This window comes from Trichomycterus rosablanca, chromosome 4 (assembly GCF_030014385.1).
Source record: "Trichomycterus rosablanca isolate fTriRos1 chromosome 4, fTriRos1.hap1, whole genome shotgun sequence".
Classification (NCBI taxonomy): domain Eukaryota; kingdom Metazoa; phylum Chordata; class Actinopteri; order Siluriformes; family Trichomycteridae; genus Trichomycterus; species Trichomycterus rosablanca.
Window position 1 is genome coordinate 49,808,683 of NC_085991.1, and position 21,763 is coordinate 49,830,445.

At 37.3% G+C, this 21,763-nt stretch overlaps 1 protein-coding gene across 1 annotated transcript in view; it reads left to right on the top strand.

Moving 5' to 3' along the window:
- Positions 1-1,391: 1,391 nt before the first annotated feature.
- LOC134311976 (Fc receptor-like protein 5) overlaps positions 1,392-21,763 on the top strand; it is a 43,803-nt gene continuing 23,431 nt past the window's right edge. Inside the window, exons 1-6 of the mRNA XM_062993625.1 lie at positions 1,392-1,395; positions 1,867-2,088; positions 3,670-3,975; positions 7,112-7,384; positions 7,632-7,880; positions 8,069-8,173. Of these exons, the coding sequence (XP_062849695.1) occupies positions 1,392-1,395; positions 1,867-2,088; positions 3,670-3,975; positions 7,112-7,384; positions 7,632-7,880; positions 8,069-8,173 (1,159 nt within the window). The remainder of the gene's footprint in view (positions 1,396-1,866; positions 2,089-3,669; positions 3,976-7,111; positions 7,385-7,631; positions 7,881-8,068; positions 8,174-21,763) is intronic.

Here is a 21,763-nt window from a genome sequence, read left to right on the forward strand (position 1 = left end):
AGATTCATGCACTCTGTGATCACATTTTATAATAAAGATTTTTACTCTGTTTCTCTCCCATCATTCAGTGCTGATGGGATTCTTCCACTGTGCACAAATTAAAGGTAATTTATTAGCATTTTGTTCATTGGATAATTATAATAATTGCCATTTTTTACCATCAATCTACACTTAATTACTCTTAATAAGCACATACCCTGTTTCTATTGGTTGTAGGTGTACAGTTAGAGATTACAGCTATTTTCTTTTGTGTTAATCTTCGTCTAGTCACTTTCTTACTTACAGCTTTATATTTGTAGTTGGGGCACTATCCTCCCCTCAGCATTGCCATTAGGGTGTTTTTAAAAATCCCAACTTTGCAGATCAAAATCCAATCAGAACACTTTTGGAACAATGTGCTCTTTCTCAATATTGACAGTATCAGCTTCTCTACAAACAGCACCAGGTCACACAGATCATGAAAGGAAAGATGAATGAAGTGAATGTATTAGGACACAAGAAAAATCTCTAATCACAAACAAACTGTCTAATGGTTTCAACAGTACAATTTTTCTTAAATAGAAAGCCAACATGACCTTATAGGTTTTTAGAAAAAAAGTGCTTGCATACCCAATTAATCTTTCCTAATTTGAATCCCATTTAAAATTAATTCAGGATTTTTAAAATTGTGAATCCATCATAGAAATCCTTGTAAACTTGTCAGCTTGAAGATGGTTTACCAAAAGGGCAAATATTAAATCACACTGCTGTAAAAAAAAGTTCTTATTTGTAATTATTGTAATTTATTTAATGTATTTAATCCATATGCAATTAATGCAAGTAATTTACTGCTTCAACAAATTTACTGTTGTAACACATTATAAAGATTGGAACAGGTGCATGTTTACCACTGTGGGACGTCGTCTTTCCTCCAAACAATATGATGTTGTTGCTCCAACACTGGGTCACTGATTATTGTAGTTTTGACAGCAGATTTTTCCCCCCAGTCTTGCTTGCTTTTCACAGTCTGGGATTTTCAATATTATATAAACCAACCAGTCACAACATTAAAACCACAGACAGGTGAGGTGAATAACATAGGTGAATGGTACCTGTCAATAAATCAGGCATCAGATGAACAGACAGATCTTGAAGTTGATGTGTTGGAAAAATGAGCAAGTGGTCCAAGAGAGGGCAACAGGTGAACCAGCAACAGGGTCATGGGTGCCCAAGGCTCATTTATACACATGGGGAGCAAAGCCTTGCCTGATCTGATCCCACAGAAGAGCTACTGTAGTTAATGCTGGCTATGATAGAAACATGTCAGAACTAACAGTACATTGCACTGTGTATAGATACAAACCTGTCAGAGTGTCCATGCTGACCCCTGGGTACTACTAAAAGCTCCTACAATGGGTATTTGAGTATTAGAACTGGACCATAAAGCAGTGGAAGAAGCTAGCCTGGTCTGATAAATCATGTTTTCCTTTACTTCATGATGAATCTAAGTGGTTTGCACCTTGCAACTCTTTCATGGATGCCATTTTAGTCCAGTGTCTTTTTTATTGTGGAATCATGTACAGTGACCTTTTACTGAGGCAAGTGAGGCCTGTTTTTCTTTAGATGTTCTTCTGGGTTCTTTTACTTCCTGTATGAGTTGGTGATGTGCTCTTAAAGAAATATGAGTAGGCTGGTCAGCTTTAAAAAAACTACTTTGGTTTGGTTTGAAACAATAAAGACAATTTTGCTAACTGTGGTTAATTGAATGAACCCACAAACCACAAAGTGTTTTTATTAATGAAAAATAAAAATAAAATATATATATATATATTACAGAGACACCAAAAGCTGCTGTGATCATAAAGCCTGATAATCACGTGTTTATAGACGAGGTTGTTACTCTCACATGTAACATAGAGAATGGAGGAGGTGTCCAGAACTGGAGGTACAGATGGAATAAAGAAGGTTCAGACCAAACTGTCAGTAATGATCACCAGTACAGTATCTATGTTGAAGTAGCTGATGCGGGTAAATACACCTGTACAGGAACAGAGACAGGAAGCTCACGTTCCTCACACCCCAGTGATGCTGTTCTACTGACTGTATCAGGTGAGTCTGATCATCTTCTCTGTATTTAATAACATCTGTATCACATCAGCATGCACAATCTGATTACTGCACCATGAACTTTAACAAAAAAACTGAATAAAGTTTATTTAAATAAACACTGTGCATGTGTGTGTGTAGACGTGTGTGTTTGTGTAAATCTGTGTGAGTGTGTAGGTGTGTAGGTGTGTGTGTGTGTGTGTGTAAGTGTGTGTAGGTGTGTGTGTGTACTTAAATGTATGCTGCACATAAACTACAAGTATATTTATGGAAGTTGTACAACCCTGAATCAGTCACAAAAAGTCACAAAAAGGTTACATAATTGTGACATTTTGGAAAATGCAATAAAACTTGACAATAGTACAAAGAAGGTGAGTGTATTTACAACCCGAAATCAGAAAGTTGGGTATAGAAAATACAAATAACAACACAGTGTTTCTTACATTTACTTCAACTTTTATTTCTTTTTAGACAGAATAAACCCAAGATATTTCATGTTTAATACAATTCAGACCTGCAACACATTCCAAACATGTTTTAGGGCTAGTAATGAGTTATGAGAGTTTAAGCAGGTGATGTCAACACATCTCCAGTTTATCAACAAATGTGTAAGAAAATTATTGAAAACAATTAAAATCAATGTTTCTCAAAGAAAGATTGTAAGAATTTAGCACATTTCTCCCTCTACAGTACATAATATCATTAAACAATTTAGGGGATCTGGAGGGATTTTAGTACATCTAGAGAAAGAGTGCAAGTCTAAGAGCACCGGTCATCTCTGATCTCTCAGACAGCGCTGCATTAAGAACCATCTTCATCAATAACTGATATAACCACATCGGTGAGGGAATTTAGTTTGGAATCCTTTATCAAGCACTTCAGTACAGTTACATTCACTAATGCCTCTTGAAACTTTGATCTGTTATCAGCAAAGAGTCCAAAAAACAGAGTCAGTCATAGTATCGGGTTGTGTCAGTGCCAGGGTCTGTCATGGAATTGGTTTTGTAATTTACACTCTGTGATGCAGCATTAATGCAAAAAAGTACATTGAGATCTTAGAGCAACATCTGCTGCCTTACACATTACAAAAGCATGGCTGTGGAAGAAGAAAGTACGGGTACTGGACTGGCCTGCCTGCAGTTCTGACCTATCCCCAATAGAGAATGTGTGGAGAATTTTGAAACAAAAACGACCCTGAACTGTTGCACGTTTTAAGACTTTTTTCTGTTTACAGAAATAATAGAACAAAACAAAACCTGAAACACTTGGTGTCCTTAGTGCCAAAATGTCAAATGTTTTTTTTTAATATGTCACAGGTCTGAAATGCAGGACTGGCTGTATATTAACAAACAAAATGACACAAAAAACTTTTAATATCTTGGGTACATACTCTCTGTAATAAATTTAAAGTGAACATAAATAAGTGAACCCTGTGTTTTTAGTTGTATTCTCCATTTTTGATTTGGTGTATCAGCAGATCCTGGATGGAATTTGAAGAAAAAGGGAAAATAAAAGTGATTAAACTGCTGATTTTGCTGTAAAAGAACAAACAGCTTTAAAAACTTCATCATTTTCTATTAACAGTAAAACCCAAACCAACTGTGAGATTAGAACCTCAGAGTTTCATCTACACTGGAGACACCGTTACTCTGACCTGTGATCTGAATCAGTCTACAGGATGGACTTTCATCTGGTACAGAAATGATCAGGAAGTAAATTCTCAGATCTCTGCAGATAAAATCACCACCAACAAACTCAGTGAGAAACTTTCTAATACAGGAACAACAAAGTACAAATGTAGAGCACAAAGAGAAAACAACTACCACAACAAATACTACTACTACAACTACAACTCACTGCACAGTGATCCAGTTACTGTTACAGTGGAAGGTTTGTCATGTTTATTTTTGCTGAATGACTTTTGAGCTCATAAGAAATTATTCAATTAATGCAATTAAACTGTTTTACTTTAAAAAAATAAAGATTATAAATAAATATAATACAAAGTCAGACATTGAGAGTTTTATGGAATGATAAAAAGCAGCTGTTTTGGAGAGAGGTAATGATGTCCTGATTGGGTTTAAAATGAGTGTTAATGACAGACTCAGTAGTTCATGAGCAGGGATGGACCGAGGGGGTGAGTGATCTAGAAAAATATCATCATTTCTTAATGTTGGATCCAGAATATTATTCTGATTATTTTTTATATTTTGTAAGCTTTTTATTCAGTAACTAAACAGTAAAACCAAACTCATTTATTTGTTTACATTTACAGCATTTAGCAGACGCTTTTATCCAAAGCGACTTACACAATGAGCGGAACACGATGAGCAATTGAGGGTTAAGGGCCTTGCTCAGGGACCCAACAGTGGCAACTTGGTGGTGGCGGGGCTTGAACCGGCAATGTTCAAGTTCAAGTAAACCTTCTGTTTACTAGTCCAGTACCTTAACCACTGAGCTATCTGAGCTATTAACCACTGAGCTATTAACCACTGAGCTATCACTGGTTTATGAGACTCTACAGTGACTGTACAGGAAATCATGAGATCAAGAACTAACACAGAGCACAGAGACCAAAATACCATTAACACATTTAAAAATAATTTGTGATTAAATGTTTTAAATGAGTTTTAAAGTGGAAACAATCCTTTCTGTAAAAAGCCACGACTTAAGGAGGTCCATACATACATACGTATTTACAGTGTAATTTTTTAAATGTATCTACTATCATTTTTTCCCATCAAGTCAAATTTAAGAAAATAAAGCTTTTAAAACAAATTTCTGAACACACTGGTTTATTTTTAACATTGTTTACCAACATTTGACCTCCTAAAGTCGTGGCTTTTTACAGAAAGGATTGTTTCCACTCAGTAAAATTTAATTTAGGACTTTGAATTGACGCTCCAAAAGTTTCATTTTGTGTGTTTGTGCTTTGAGTCATTCACTGATGGACTTCATTGTGTGCTTAATTTTTCTGCTGCAAAACCTAACTGCACATGAGATTTAGGTCATTAACTGACTGGTGGACCATGACTGAAACTGTGTTTTAATTCTCCAAATAATAAACACTCACAACCACAAACCACAAAGTTAATTTAGTAATGAAAATATTTTTAATTTTCATTCTACAGAGAGACCAAAAGCTGCTGCGATCATAAATCACGTGTTTATAGACGAGATTGTTACTCTCACATGTAACATAGAGAATGGAGGAGGTGTCCAGAACTGGAGCTACAGCTGGAATAAAGAAGGTTCAGACCAAACTGTCAGTAATGATCAGCAGTACAGAATCAGTGATGTTACAGAGAATCATGCAGGTAAATACACCTGTACAGGAACAGAGACAGGAGGCTCACGTTCCTCACACCCCAGTGATGCTGTTCTACTGACTGTATCAGGTGAGTCTGATCATCTCTTCTGTATTTTATAACATCTGTATCACATCAGCATGTATTCAGTACTGGTGTAGAGGAGATTAGAGACCTACATTATCTCACTGCAGTTCCTTTCTAATCCAGACTGATGTTTTATCTCTTATATTGTTTATAAATGTTTATAATTGTAATGTTTGGTGAAGTCTTAGTTTATCTGATACAGTGGATCACATGATCAGTAACAGTGTGTGTTTCTGTACAAGTGATTACTGTGATAAACAGATCAACATGTGAACTGAACTGTGTTTCATCTCTAACAGAAAAACCAAAACCTGAACTCACATCTAACCATAAAGTAGCTGCACTAGCAGGAAACTTAGTGCTTTTAATAAACTCATAGATGGTGCTAGTGTTACTTTAATTAATAATACAGGGTGTTTTTGAAAACCTAGTGAGCTGCCTTGCTGTCTTACTGTCTACATAGGCAGCTGCCTCAGTAGGGAGGATTCTAATACGACATTGACTTATGAGTCAGGTTATTCGAACGCGCTACTTAGATAGGTTTCGGGTTTAGCATTTAGCATCTTGCCATTAAAACCAATGAACAGAGGTAGCACAGCGCTAACGCTAACGTCAATATAACATTTCCTTCATGTACCGATAACGGTTACATTTCCTGACAAGCTCGAACTTGCAAATAAAAACACTCAGTACAAGTTTATACAAGTTAAAAATCAGTAATATTTTATTTACGTTTGAAAATAACTCCATTCGTTTCTCCGCCCTGTCAGCCATGTTTATTTTTCTGTGAGAGAAGAGCATCCGACCCGCAATGAATTCTGGGATTGCCTTGATCACTAAGGCAGCGTCGGATGCTCACTCGTTCTTGAGCCAAAATAACATTGAAATATGAAGATGCTTCAAAAGTGAGGATTTTAAGGCATCTAGGATTTTGAACAGCCTCCTTCTCGGGAGCACGCACAGGATGACGTAAAATGTGTCTATGTAGACAGAGAGAGCTAGCTTTCCGAACACACCCAAAGAGATGAATCCTGTCCCCTTCACCCAAAAGAGCAGCTACCATTATGTTCTATTAGACCCTCAGCTGTCTAAACTAGTGATCTATAAAATTTGTACTGCTTGTGAGCCTCATAATTAAATAACTTTCTGGTGCTTTATGAAACATTGTTACTTATAAACATTTGCAAATATTATTCCTAAATAACCAAATATATATATATATATATAATATATATATATGGTTATATATATTATTATTAACAAATTGTAACAACGCATTTATTCTTGTTGACTAAATGACAGGATCTTGCTGGATATGTCACCAGTGGAAACACTAGTGCAGGGTAAGAATAAACCTGGCAAAAGGCATCAATACATTGCAGTACACCATACACTCACCTATTTACTCATTCACACTTAAGGACTATATAACATAGCCAATCTACCTTCAGTCTGTTTTGGGAGGTGGAAGAAAAAATAGGTACCTGGAGAAAACCAACATGAACATAAAAAAAAACCTTCTTACAGGTGGTGACTTGAATGTGTACAATGTAGAAATATAACAGTTCTTCCAGATGAATGTTAATGTAAAATCATGTAAAAGTAAAATGGTGTGTGTGTGTGTGTTGAAGGTGAATCTTCTTCAGTTTCTCTGATCATCAGTCCCAGCAGAACTCAACACTTTACTGATGAATCTCTCTCACTGAGCTGTGTGGATCAGAGTAAATCTACTGAATGGAGAGTGAGAAGATACACTGATGATCGAGGAGTGTTAGACTGTTCAACAGTATTGGGAACATACAGAAGATGCCACATCAGCTCCCTCAACACATCCCACACTGGAGTGTACTGGTGTGAATCTGAATCTGGAGGCAGCAGTAATCCTGTCAACATCACAGTGCATGGTGAGTCTACAGGGCTCTTAATATTAATCTTCATCTACAAGATTTGACTTGTTGTAAAGCTGATAAATGATCAGAAATAACTTCAGTCTCAAAGAATATAGTATATTGATGAATACAACATTGCAGTGAAAGCTGTATTGATGTCTGATAATATAATGATCTCAGAAACACAGTCTGTATCCATCAATAGATATTTATCACTGATAGAACGATTCCTGGATTTTTTTTATCTGTTTTTCCTCTGAAGATGGTGATGTGATTCTGGAGAGTCCTGTTCATCCTGTGACTGAAGGAGAATCTCTGACTCTACACTGTCTGTATCGCAAAACTAAACCCTCAAACCTCCGAGCTGATTTCTGTAAAGATGGATCAGTGGTGCAGAACCAGACCTCAGGAGAGATGATGATCCATCACGTCTTAAAGTCAGATGAAGGTTTCTACCACTGTAAATACATAGAGGGAGGAGAATCACCAAAGAGCTGGGTGATCATCAGAGGTGAGGATTAATAATAATAATAATAATAATAATAATAATAATAATATAAAACAATAAAGGCTGGACTGAGTTGAAGGTGTAGTGCTTAAAACTTATTGACATATTAATTAATACATATTGAATGTAAATGAAATTGAAGTTGGATTCAAAATCTGCATAAATTGTGACTGAAACATTATTTTATTTAGTGTCAGAAGCTTCGTTATCGGTGCTGAAGATGATCAGTAGTGCTGTGGCAGCCTCTCCGTATCTGCTGTCCACCATCATCCTGGTGAAATGTTACAGAGCTCGAGGTAAAAAGTCACTGTTTCATTCACATTTATTCATGTATTCATCAGCCATGAAACACATAACAAATGTTTATTAATGTGTATTTTACAGCTGAAGCTGATGAGCAGAATCTGGAGGCAGTGGTTGAGGCTGAAATTTTCATCTGAGTGTTAAATGTTCTGTTTTTACATTAGAATTATAATCCAGCTTTAAAATAATTAAATAACAGCTTATCATTAAATAAAGTGCACTTACTAAATCTATTTTCATGCATCTGCATTTTTAAATTATGACTATGATTATCATGATTAGTTTCCAAATCTTTTTTTTTTTTGTTAAGAAATGAAAACGATTTTCATAACATTTATTTTAATCAATGTATTTATGTCCTGCTTAGTTATTTCACTCTTCCTTTTTCCTATTGTTTATCTCTGGTTTTAGAGATTCTACTTACCTTCAGTGCTGTGTAATATTTGTAATGAACTGTTTTATTGCTGGTGTAAGTGGGTGCGGCATGACAACCTGGGAACCTGGGTTTGATCTTATTTTCCAGTTAGTGTTTTGTAAAGAGTTGTGTATGTTTTCTGTGTGTTTTATGGTTTTTCTCTATGTATTCTAAATTTCTCTCATTAAACACGTGCAGGAGGTGGATTGGATGCTGTATAATGCTAATTGGTGTGAGTGAGTATGTAATGCTCTGCCTTGCACCTACTATTTTCAGGTAGGCTCTTGCCAGGACCATGACCACAATTAAGCAGTTATCTAAATAAAAAGTTGAATGCTTAATTTGTACTATTTTAAGATGTGCAGGACATCAGCATCAGTGTTCTTTTAAAACCTTTTAACTATATATATATATATTTTAGGGCTGTCGAAGTTAACGCGATAATAACGCATTAACGCGACCTCAATTTAACGCGATTAAAAAAATTAGTGCCGTTAACGCAAATTCTAGTTCATGTTGAGACTTGACTGGTAGAACAAACGTTTTAATGTCGGACTTGCCACCGTTTGTTTCATTTGCGGTTTTTTAACATAATGTAACCGAGCGTCGTAGTGATGCACTTGCATAATAAAGAAATAAATACACGCTATATTCACAAATTGTCGGGAGCAGAACACTTTTATTAACTTATTCTGTTACGGTACCAAATACCGGAAAGCTGAGTCAAGCACGTTAGTCCATGAACTATGGATGCCCCAAAGGGTCAAAACACACTCACTTCGTGTAGAAACTCAAACCATTGTCACGATACAACCACAGAAAAGTCTATTACAATAACTACGCCTTATCCCACCTAAAGCACCGCTGATCTACAATGTTTGCTGATGGAGAAATTCTAACCTACAATCTGACATTTACTACCTAGTATGTGAGTGAATAAAACTCACTTACAGTTTTCTCTTGTCCCAGCAGTTTTTAACATCAGTACATTTAGCATAAAATGTGTTCACCATTTTAATTGTAACATTTCACTTAAAAATCCTTGTTTTCTATAACATTTACACAGATTTTTTTTTAATGCGATTAATCGCGATTAACTACATGAAATTCTGAGATTAATCGCGATTAAAAATTTTAATCGTTTGACAGCCCTAATATATTTATCATTTATCCAAAGCCCAGTTACAGTTTACATTGTGTTTACTCTGAATGGATGAGTTGTGTGTGGTGACATTAAACTAATTTCTTGAGTCTAATAGAAAGTGGAAGAACATTTCAGCTCCACCTGCTCAGGTTCAATCCTGTTATTAAACATTCACTAACTACAGGCTTTGGACAAAATAACTGAAACACCTGTCATTTTAGTGTGGGAGGTTTCATGGCTAAATTGGACCAGTCTGGTGGCCAATCTTCATTAATTGCACATTGCACCAGTAAGAGCAGAGTGTGAAGGTTCAATTAGCAGGGTAAGAGCACAGTTTTGCTCAAAATATTGCAATGCACACAACATTATGGGTGACATACCAGAGTTCAAAAGAGGACAAATTGTTGGTGCACGTCTTGCTGGCGCATCTGTGACCAAGACAGCAAGTCTTTGTGATGTATCAAGAGCCACGGTATCCAGGGTAATGTCAGCATACCACCAAGAAGGACAAACCACATCCAACAGGATTAACTGTGGACGCAAGAGGAAGCTGTCTGAAAGGGATGTTCGGGTGCTAACCCGGATTGTATCCAAAAAACATAAAACCACGGCTGCCCAAATCACGGCAGAATTAAATGTGCACCTCAACTCTCCTGTTTCCACCAGAACTGTCCGTCGGGAGCTCCACAGGGTCAATATACACGGCCGGGCTGCTATAGCCAAACCTTTGGTCACTCGTGCCAATGCCAAACGTCGGTTTCAATGGTGCAAGGAGCGCAAATCTTGGGCTGTGGACAATGTGAAACATGTATTGTTCTCTGATGAGTCCACCTTTACTGTTTTCCCCACATCCGGGAGAGTTACGGTGTGGAGAAGCCCCAAAGAAGCGTACCACCCAGACTGTTGCATGCCCAGAGTGAAGCATGGGGGTGGATCAGTGATGGTTTGGGCTGCCATATCATGGCATTCCCTTGGCCCAATACTGGTGCTAGATGGGCGCGTCACTGCCAAGGACTACCGAACCATTCTGGAGGACCATGTGCATCCAATGGCGGTGCCGTGTATCAGGATGACAATGCACCAATACACACAGCAAGACTGGTGAAAGATTGGTTTGATGAACATGAAAGTGAAGTTGAACATCTCCCATGGCCTGCACAGTCACCAGATCTAAATATTATTGAGCCACTTTGGGGTGTTTTGGAGAAGCGAGTCAGGAAACGTTTTCCTCCACCAGCATCACGTAGTGACCTGGCCACTATCCTGCAAGAAGAATGGCTTAAAATCCCTCTGACCACTGTGCAGGACTTGTATATGTCATTTCCAAGACGAATTGACGCTGTATTGGCCGCAAAAGGAGGCCCTACACCATACTAATAAATTATTGTGGTCTAAAACCAGGTGTTTCAGTTATTTTGTCCAACCCCTGTACTTAATAGATTCAAAATCTATTATTATAAAAAATAATCTGAGGATTTGCAGGTACAGTTTATTTTTTACATCAACATTGTTCAGGAATTTACCTTATATGTGCTATGCTATTAGACGCCATAATAATGCATCACATCTTCTAACAATACTGTTTCATATGATGATGTCACAGTGCTGCACACATTAGTGTTGCGTCATACTCTACCGTCCTCCTATTGGTAGATTATAGGTGAGTGTCGTAGCAGCGCTTAAGTGGTCAGATTTTGATCAGAACTTTCTGTCACTACCAGAACATTTTCTGTCGGCTGTTTATGGTCTCAGCAGCACTAAATTTACCGTCGCTGAGCACTCACCGCTAACGACCAGCAATTCTGTCCCAAACAGCAAAATTCAGGCAGATTATCTCGCCAGTTTTACAGTGTGATTTCAGTGGTGATTACTTGACTCACTGTGTGGGATTATTAAAAATATAAATATTTTTTATTTAATTTTATATGACAATGTCTGATATCATGTGTATTCAGTGTCAGATTATATCATCAATCACCATCATCAATCACACTGAAATCTCAATCACCTGGTAAAACAGAAAACATAATTCATTTAATTTCACTTTCATCTATCACTTTATCCTGGTCAGGGTAGCGGTCAGTGGCGGCTGGTCAATACGGGGCGCCGCCCCCCTTAAAATGATTAAGATGTTAAAATAAGTAAATTACATACTGCAAAATAATTATGAAATTAGTCTGTTTGTCTAATTAACTGTTTATCTAATGGTCATGATAGCATTTTTTTAAATAAATAAATATTTGTATTTAATTGTTTACATTGTGCACACTTCCCATGCGCGGGGCGCCGGTATAATGAGTGTCTGTGTATGTACACGAACTTTTGGCAAGCACGTGGTCTGAGGCTGCTCTTTAATTGGTTGTTTTAAATTTTCCACAGGGGCGCAGAGAGCTGCGTCCCGGATACACCCACTCTTATTAGAAGTGTGTCACTATTGGCTTATTTTTTTTAAACGCCGTGTGATTGGACAATCCCCGAGTCGACTCATTAACTGATTCATTCAGCTTCGGCTCGTCAGCTCGGTTCACGTTAAACAGTTAGTTGCAGATTGGAGCAGCATTTCTTCCAAAATTAGAGATAATTCAGTCTTGTCTTTACAAGAAACGCTTTCACAAAGCATTCACTTGAAGAAAAAAAGTAAAAAAGGGCAAAATTCATGTTCAAATAGTGCTACTTGTAAAGGCTTGTTTTTTATTGTTTTGTTTTTAATTTGTTGTTTTGTTTGTGCCCCCCTCAAATTGTTTAGCACCAGCCGCCACTGGTAGCGGTGAAACGGGTTCTACCCAGAGACACTCGGCAGGGCAGGACCATCCTGTGTTATATAAGGTTTAATCAGTTCCAGGCCCAGTAGGGGGCAGTAGTACATGATAAATACTGAGTTAAGGGTGTAAGTAAGTTTACTGTTGGTTTAATCTGAATTTACTACACTTTAGAGAGGAAGCCAATCCATCACAGGGCTTCAGACACATGAACAGATGAATTGGTAGTTGGGATGTAACAAGGGCTTCGTTATTGGATTTATGTGCATAATTTGAAAGTGTATGTGTTTTTTTGGGGGTAAATCTTGTAATGTAAGAGGGGTTTTGTAATATCTTGAGAGGAATGTTTAGAAAAGATGAGGAGAGGAGGAAACGATTAACTGTTATTTTATTTTCTATTAACAAGTTTCAGCATCACAGTAACAGACGGAGCGGAACTCACACACACACACACACACACTTACTCTAGGTCACAATCACGGCCCGAGGTTAGATTTTATATGGTCTGCGTCTTCTGTCTTACTGTCTTGCGTACTAAAATCACAAACACAAACAGTGTTTCTAATCAAAAAGGACCAAAGTCTCATTTTTCAATTACGTAAATATGAAAAGAAAGTCAAAATTTGTGTGGGTTTTTTTGTGAAAGTTTTGACTTTCTTTGAACTTTTTCATATTCACATCATATATTTGGGACGTTCAGCAAAAATGCAGTTATTATTGTTCTAGCATGTTCCAAAAATGAAATATAACATTTATATTTTTCATAAATTTGGATAAAATTGTTTGACTTTCTTTGATCTTTTTTATATTTGCACCATAGCTTTGGGACACTTAGACAGACACAAAAATACAGTTTTTATTGTTCTACTATGTTCCTAAGTGGAGATATGAAGGTTTAATTGTTCATATATTTGACCCACTGTAATATACAGGCACTGATCACATTCAGTCAGATGATTCGGTGTTGATTGCTGCTGAATCTGTGGATTGAATCATTGAATCATCTGACTGAATGTGATCAATGCCTGAATATTACAATGGGTCAAATACATGAATAATTAAACTGCATTAAACTGCATTATTTGTGGCCCGCCAGCAGTCAAACAGAAAAAAGATCAAGTACATTAATTTAGGCTGTAATTCCCCTTTTTACCAGATGGTGGCAGCAACACTGTGTCAGTCATTCACATGCACAGAGGCGAACCCGTGAGTGAGACGTACTCGTGTATGACGTCATAAAAGCGACACAGGCTGTACGAACAACGATTAACGAGGACAAAATTTGACGTGACCCCCCTCTAGTTAAACATGGTTTAGGGCAGTTATGTCACAGAAATCCCGAATTGACTTTTGGTTAATTACGGATTGGCTGAATCACATGTGAGATCTCTCCAGCCCCACTTCCGGATCATGCATGCATTACTCTCTCTCTCCACCATCCTTTTTGGTGTTTTTAATCATAAAGGACCAAAGTCTAATTTTTCTACCCAAGTATTTTTAAGTACAGTCAAGCTCGTTTTATTATGTTACAGATTCATTCTATAATAGACTGAGTTCTTTTTTTTTTGTCACAAACATCTACACACAATCACTAATAATAATGAAGTAAAAAAATTGTATTTTACATTAATTATATTTTACATTAAAAATGGTTTATTTAGGGGTTACATATCTGTACACACCCTGAGCCTAATACTTGGTTGATGCACCTTTGGCAGCAATTACAGCTTCAAGACGTTTTGGGAAAGAAGCTACGAGCTTGGCACACTTGTTTCTGGACATTTTGGACCGTTCCTCTTGGCATATCCTTACAAGCTCCATCAGGCTGGATGGGGACATCAGTACACACCCATTTTCAGCTTCTTCCACAGATCAGAATCAGAATCAGAATCAGCTTTATTCGCCAAGTATGTTTACACACACAAGGAATTTGTTTCCGGCTGTTGTTAGCTCTCTACAATTTACAACAATACAATATACAGACAAGACTATGTAGACTCTACAATTTACAAACAACACAATATACAGACAAGACTGTGTAGACTCTACAATTTACAAACAATACAATATACAGACAAGACTATGTAGACTCTCTACAATTTACAAACAATACAATATACAGACAAGACTATGTAGACAATGTACAAATTTACATGTTCAGCAGAATTTGCATATGTACAGAAAATATAAAAATAGTGTAAAATAAATAGTTGAGTAAGGTAAGATGCAGTTACGGTATTATACAGCATGTATAAAGTGCAGTGTGGCATGTAAACAACAGTAAACAGCAGATCAATTTTTGTTATTGATGAGTTTGATGGCATTTGGAAAGAAACTGTTACAGTGTCTGTTTGATTTTGTGTTCAGGGCTCTGTAGCGCCTGCCAGAGGGTAGGAGGTTAAAGAGTTCGTGTCCAGGGTGTGAGAAGTCTGTGATAATTTTTTCTGCCCGGTTTCTGGTCCTTGTTGTGTATAAGTCCTGGAGGGTGGGCAAATGTTTGATTGGATTCAGGTCTGGGCTCTGACTGGGCCTCTCAAGGACATTCACAGACTTTCTTTGATGCCACTCCTTTGTTCTTTTGGCTGTGTGCTTTGGGTCGTTGTCATGTTGGAAGGTAAACCTTCACCCCAGTCTGAGGACCAGAGCGCTCTGGAGCAGGTTTTCTTCAAGGATCTTGGTGTACTTAGTTGCATTTATCTTTCCTTCTATCAGGACTAGTCGCTCCGGTCCCACTGCTGAAAAACATCCCCACATCATGATGCTGCCACCACCATGCTTCCATCCGGCCACTGTACCATAAAGACATGATTTGTGGAGTGCTCCCTGGATGGTTCATCTTCTGATAGGTTCTCCCACCAGGATACGCTGGAGCTCTGTCAGAGTGACCCTGGGGTTCCTGCTCACCTCCCTGGCCAAGGCCTGCCTACCCTGACCGCTCAGTTTGGCCAAGATTCTCTTGTCTGTTAAAACTGAAATTAAACTTTTTGGCCTGAATACCAAGTAACAAGTCAGGCACCGCTCGTCACCTGGCTAATGCCATTCCTACAGCCAGGTCTAGGAAGATTTTTGGTGGTTCTGAACTTCTTCCAATTAAGAATGATGGTGGTCACTGTGCACTTTGGGAGCTGTAAAGCTACAGCAATATTTCTGTACCCTTCTCCAGATCTATGCTCTGACAAATCCTGTTTCTAAGGTCTGCAGATAATTATTTTGACCCCATGGCTTGGAGTTTGCTTTAATATGTCAACTATTGGACCTTATATAGGCAGGTGTTGCCAATCCTTAATCATGTCCAATCAATTGAATTAACCACAGGTGGACTCCAATTAAATTCTAGAAACATTTCAAGCAGTTTCAGTGAAAACAAAATGCACCTCAGCTCACTTTTGGGTGTCGTATCAAAGGGTGTGATATTTAACATTTAGATTTTTAATAAATTAGCACAAATGTCTAAAAACCTGCTTTCACTTTGTCATCGTGGCTAATTTGTGTTAGCGCTCCCACCTAGTGGTGATATAAGATGATAACACCCGAGGTGTGTTCCTTACGTACAGTTTACTCTGTAACTTTGTGAAGCAGGATTTTCTGCAGTGACGGCAACCATAACAAAGATAAGATGTTGGAAATGGAGGCTATGTTTTTCTTGCTTTTGTAGCGATCTCTGGATACCCCCCCCCCCCCCCCCTCTTCTTTTCTCTCTCTCTTTGAGAACAGATCTACAGGAAGTATTTAACAGTTTCATTCTCACTCAGTCGATCAGTTAGTTGGACAGGATGAAGTTCACTCCTGTGATGCTCTGTGAGTAATAAATTGTTCTTGTATCTTTATTAACTTGAGATTTGTTGAATGATAATGATATGATGAGATTCTGTGTGATTAATAAATGTGTGTGGAGTTCAGCTTGTTTTTAAACTTTTCTCTGATGCTGAATTTAAATGGATGTTGTTTTTTTACTCTTGTTTAGATCAGGAAAGCTGATTATTTAAAATGATTTTTCATTGTTTACTGTATCAGTGATTTGGTTATTTTTTTGTTTTGTAGGATGGTTTTCTATGACCTTCACAATATTATTAACACGCTTATGGGGCATATTTACCATTTTAGGAGCACAAAAATACGTTTCTTTTTCTGATTATACAAACTTTGATGCTGGAAATTCTGCACACCCCTTTCACCAGAGTGGTTATATAACTAGTATTTTTTATGTGCTGTCTTTCATGGCTGGTTCTGCGTTTCCTTTTTTACCACACCTTTTTTCTGAGATCTGTGACAAGTTTTAAATTCTTTTAATTACTTTTATTTACTTTTTACCCTGCAGGCTGTGGATGTGATTGAGCTATTCACTATATTATGTTTCTGTTATTTTATTTTCTCACCTTATTTTTCTGTTACCCTTTTTGTTTGTGGCTTTTCCTGAATCCTGCTAAACCTGGCACCTCAGTGATGAGATACAACTGACACGTTACCATGTACAAATATTTTCAGTATTTCTATAAACACGTCAGTGTTTCTGTGGTGTGATAATAAAGTGGTACATGAACACAGTGCCTTTATAAAGTACTTTTTTGATTATTGGGTTTAGATGCTCATAAAATTGTCATAAACGTCTTAGTAATGTCATGTAATATAAGATTTGTATTTATGCAACATTCATATCACAATGTTAAATAGTTTTAGCTAAACACATTTATCATTTTAGCAGCAATAACTGCAGCCAAATTCTTTCAGTATCTAGAGATCAGTCTTTCATATCTCTGTGGAGATATTTTGGCTCAGCTTCATCTGTAGAATTGCTTTTTTTAGAAACACACTTGTGAGTGTACAGAAAGTAGAACCATTTTTATCATGCACAGTGTGTGTTAATTTTACATCAGTCTTTTTTAATAAGGTGTTTAAATAACCCAGCAACACTGCTGCACCGGATACACTCATACAAGTACAGTAATGTGAAAAAATTAGGACACCCCATTAAATAGGCAGCTCTTTATTAAGAAATGTTCACATGTCAATGTCCAATCTTCTTTTTGTTAGAAGAAAGTGATTTAATTGCAATTAAACAACAAAAATTAGTCGGTTCAAGCCCCATCACCACCAAGTTGCCACTGTTGGGTCCCTGAGCAAGGCCCTTAACCCTCAATTGCTCATCGTGTTCAGCTCATTGTGTAAGTCGCTTTGGATAAAAGCATCTGCTAAATGCTGAAAATGGAAATGAAAATATGAACAAAAATGCATATTATAATGGAGGAAAAAGTTAGGACACCCTACCCTCTAATAACTAGTGTTGCCCCTTTTGGCTGAAATAACTTCAGTGAGACGCTTCTTGTAGCCATCTACCAATCTCTGACATCGATCTGAAGAAAGTTTGCCCCACTCCTCAACGCATAATTCTTTCAGCTGTGAGATGTTTGAGGGGTTTATTGCATGTACAGCCCGTTTTAAGTAACTCCACAGCATCTCAATGGGATTAAGATCCAGACTTGGACTTGGCCATTCCAGGACTTTCCACTTCTTAGTTTTCAGCCAGTCCTTGGTGAATTTACTGATATGTTTTGGGTCATTGTCATGTTGCAGGGTCCAGTTCTGCTTAAGCTTAATTTGTTTACAGATGGTTTCACATGTTCCTCAAGCACCCTCTGATACACAGTAGAATTCATGGTGGATTCTATGATGGTGAGCTGGCCAGGTCCTGCTGCAGCAAAGCATCCCCAAACCATGACACTTCCACCTCCATGCTTCACAGTTGGTATGAGGTGCTTTTCTTGAAATGCTGTATTTGGTTTACACCAAACATGTCTTCTGCTCTGGTGTCCAAATAATTCAATTTTAGACTCATCTGTCCAAAGAACATTATTCCAGAAGTCATGGTCTTTGTCTGTTCTGTCTGGCAAACTTCAGTCTGGCCTTAATGTTTTTCTTAGAAAGCAAATGTTTCCTCCTTGCACATCTCCCATGAAAATTAAACTTGTGTAGTCTCTTTCTACATTGATAATAGCAAGAGCCTGCTGTAGGTCCTGTGATGACATTTTAGGATTTTTTATGACTTCTTTTAACATCTTACGGTCTGCTCTGGGGGTGAATTTGCTTGGACGGCCAGACCTGGGCATGGTCGCAGTTGTTTTGAATGTCCTCCACTTGTAAACAATTTTCCGGATGGTCGAATGGCTGATGTCAAATTCTTTTGAGATCTTTTTAAATCCCTTACCAGACTCATAAGCAGCCACAATCTTCTTTCTGAGGGCCTCAGACAGCTCTTTGGATCTCACCATGGCGCTCACACTCACTTCAACAGTCAGGGACCAAAATAAATTTTCTGAGGTTTAAATAGGGCAAGCCTCATTCAGAATGCTGGGTAACGATATTCTGATCATGTGCACCTTATGTGATACACCTGTGTGTGATCTTAACTATTTTAAGTGGGACAATATGTAGGGATGTCCTAATTTATTCCTCACCAGAAATTGCATTCTTTTTAAAAAACATTTAACAGAAAGTAGTAAAAAGGCCTTTCTTAATTTTTAATTGTTTAGTCATATTACTTGGATCCCTCAGTATTGTTAATGTCCAAATATGTTAAAAAATATACAGGCTTTCATAGGATGTCCTAATTTTTTCACATGACTGTACATCACACACGAACATGTCATGGCTACCAATCATTTCTGGTGAGTGGGGGTCCAATTGGAGTTCTTGATAAATGGGGTACATTTACAGTACATTCCTAAATTGTTGGTACCCCTGGTAAAGATGAGTAAAAAGTTTAATAAGAAATTCACTTTTTGGGGCTCGTGTGCATGTGTTCATGTACGTTTGTGTTTGTGTGTGTGTGTGTGTGTGTGTGTTTGTGTGTGTGTGTGTGTGTGTGTGTGTGTGTGTGTTGAGGTGCTATTGTTTCTATATGCTTTTTATCACACAGTTACTAAAAGATTGATGTAATTATATTTTTATATTTAGTGCTTTTGCAATACAGAACAATTTCTCAGTACAATTGGAACAAAGTTGGGACAGAAGGTAAAATGCTAATTACAACAGAAAAAATTGTAAGAACATCACAAAATGCTTCTGTATAGAAATATAGAAGCTCTGTTTATGGGTGGACCTGCTTAGGGCAGTTGTAGTCTAGTGGTTAAGGTACTGGACTAGTAATCAGAGGGTTGCTGGTTTAACCCCCAACACTGCCAGATTGCCACTGTTAAGCCCTTGAGCAAGGCCCTTAACCCTCAGTTGCTTAGATTGTATACTGTCACAACTGTAAATCACTTTGGATAAAAAAAAGCGTCTGCTAAATGCTGAACATGTAAAATGCTGACCGGCTTGTTCTGGGTGGTGTAAGATCATTTATTAGAAGAATAAAAGCTCAGACAATTAATTACTAATTGTTTAATATAATATAATAATTAGGTAATAGCTCTCTGTACAGATCTTCATAGTGGGAGTGGGGTGCGTTTATTGAACTCACATAACCTAATGTACTTTTGCATGTGGTCTGTACAAACAGGGTGGTTGGGGTGAAGACACCGCCCACATCCTCCTCCTCCTCTTACAAAAAGAATGTGCATGCCACAAATCGATGGACTTCAGCAGAGCTTTGTTTTGCTTCGAAGAACCCTGAGCTCAGACTGCCTTCACCAACCGCTTGTTCTTATGTTTGAATAAATTTTGTCATGTTTAATTGAATCCTGGTGTCCAATCTTTCCTTGAATTAAGAACACGATAGTGACCTTTATTTACTCTTTTCCCAAGAACCTGATCGTCACAGCAGTTCTGACACCAAGTTTTTATTTCTGTTTGATCTCTTTTCTTCTACTTTCTCTGTTGTGGGTTGTGGATGTTTTTGTGCTTTTCATTTGTTACTTTGCTTGTTTTTGTTATTTTGGCCACTGCTTTTATTTCTGTTTACCCTTTTTGTTTGTGGCTTTTTAGCTATACATTATTGCTCTGCTTTGGTTAAGCATCATGCATATTGGGTTCATTTACAAAAAAAGATTCATGTGTTCTGTCTGTGATCACATTTTATAATAATGATTTTTACTCTGTTTCTCTCCCATCATTCAGTGCTGATGGGATTCTTCCACTGTGCACAAACTGAAGGTAATTTATTTGTATTTTATTCATTGGATAATTATAATAAATGCCATTTTACCATCAATCTACACTTAATTACTCTTAATAAGCACATACCCTGTTTATATTGGTTGTAGGTGTACAGTTAGAGATTACAGCTATTTTATTTTGTGTTAATCTTCGTCTAGTCACTTTCTTTCTTACAGCTTTATATTTGTAGTTGGGGCACTATCCTCTCCTCAGCATTGACATTTAGGTGTTTAAAAATCCAAAATTTGCTAATCAAAATCCTATCAGAACACTTTTGGAACAATGTGCTCTTTCTCAATATTGACAGTATCAGCTTCTCTATAAACATCACCAGGTCACACAGGTCATGAAAGGAAACGTGAATAAAGTGAATGTATTAGGACACAAGAAAAATCTCTAATCACAAAAACTGTCTGCTGGTTTCAACAGTACAATGTCCTCAAATAGAAAGCCAACATGATCTTATAGGCTTTTAGAAAAAAGTGCTTGCATGGCCAAATAATCTTTCTTGATTTGAATTCCATTTAAAATTAATTCAGGATTTTTAAAATTGTGAATCCATCATAGAAATCCTTGTAAACTTGTCGGCTTGAAGATGGTTTACCAAAAGGGCAAACATAAAATCACACTGCTGTAAAAAAAAAAGTTATTATTTGTAATTATTGTAATTTATTTAAGGTATGTAATCCATATGAAATTAAAAAGTAATTTACTTCTTCAACAAATTTACTGTTGTAACACATTATAAAGATTGTAACAGGTGCATGTTTACCACAGTGGGACGTCGTCTTGCTCGATAAAACAAATCAGCTTTTTACAGTCTGGGATATTCAATATTATATAAACCAACCAGTCACAACATTAAAACCACAGACAGGTGAAGTGAATAACATAGGTGAATGGTACCTGTCAATAAATCAGGCAACAGATAGATCTTGAAGTTGATGTGTTGGAAATATGATCAAGCGTGAGGATCTGAGGGCCAAATTGTGATGACTAGACAACTGGGTCTTGTGGGGTGTTTCTGACATGCAGTAGTTAGTAATACTTACCAAAAGTGGTCTAAGGGAGGACAACAGGTGAACCAGCAAAAGGATCATGGGTGCCCAAGGCTCATTTATGCACATGGGGAGCAAAGCCTTGTCTGATCTGATCCCATAGAAGAGCTACTGTA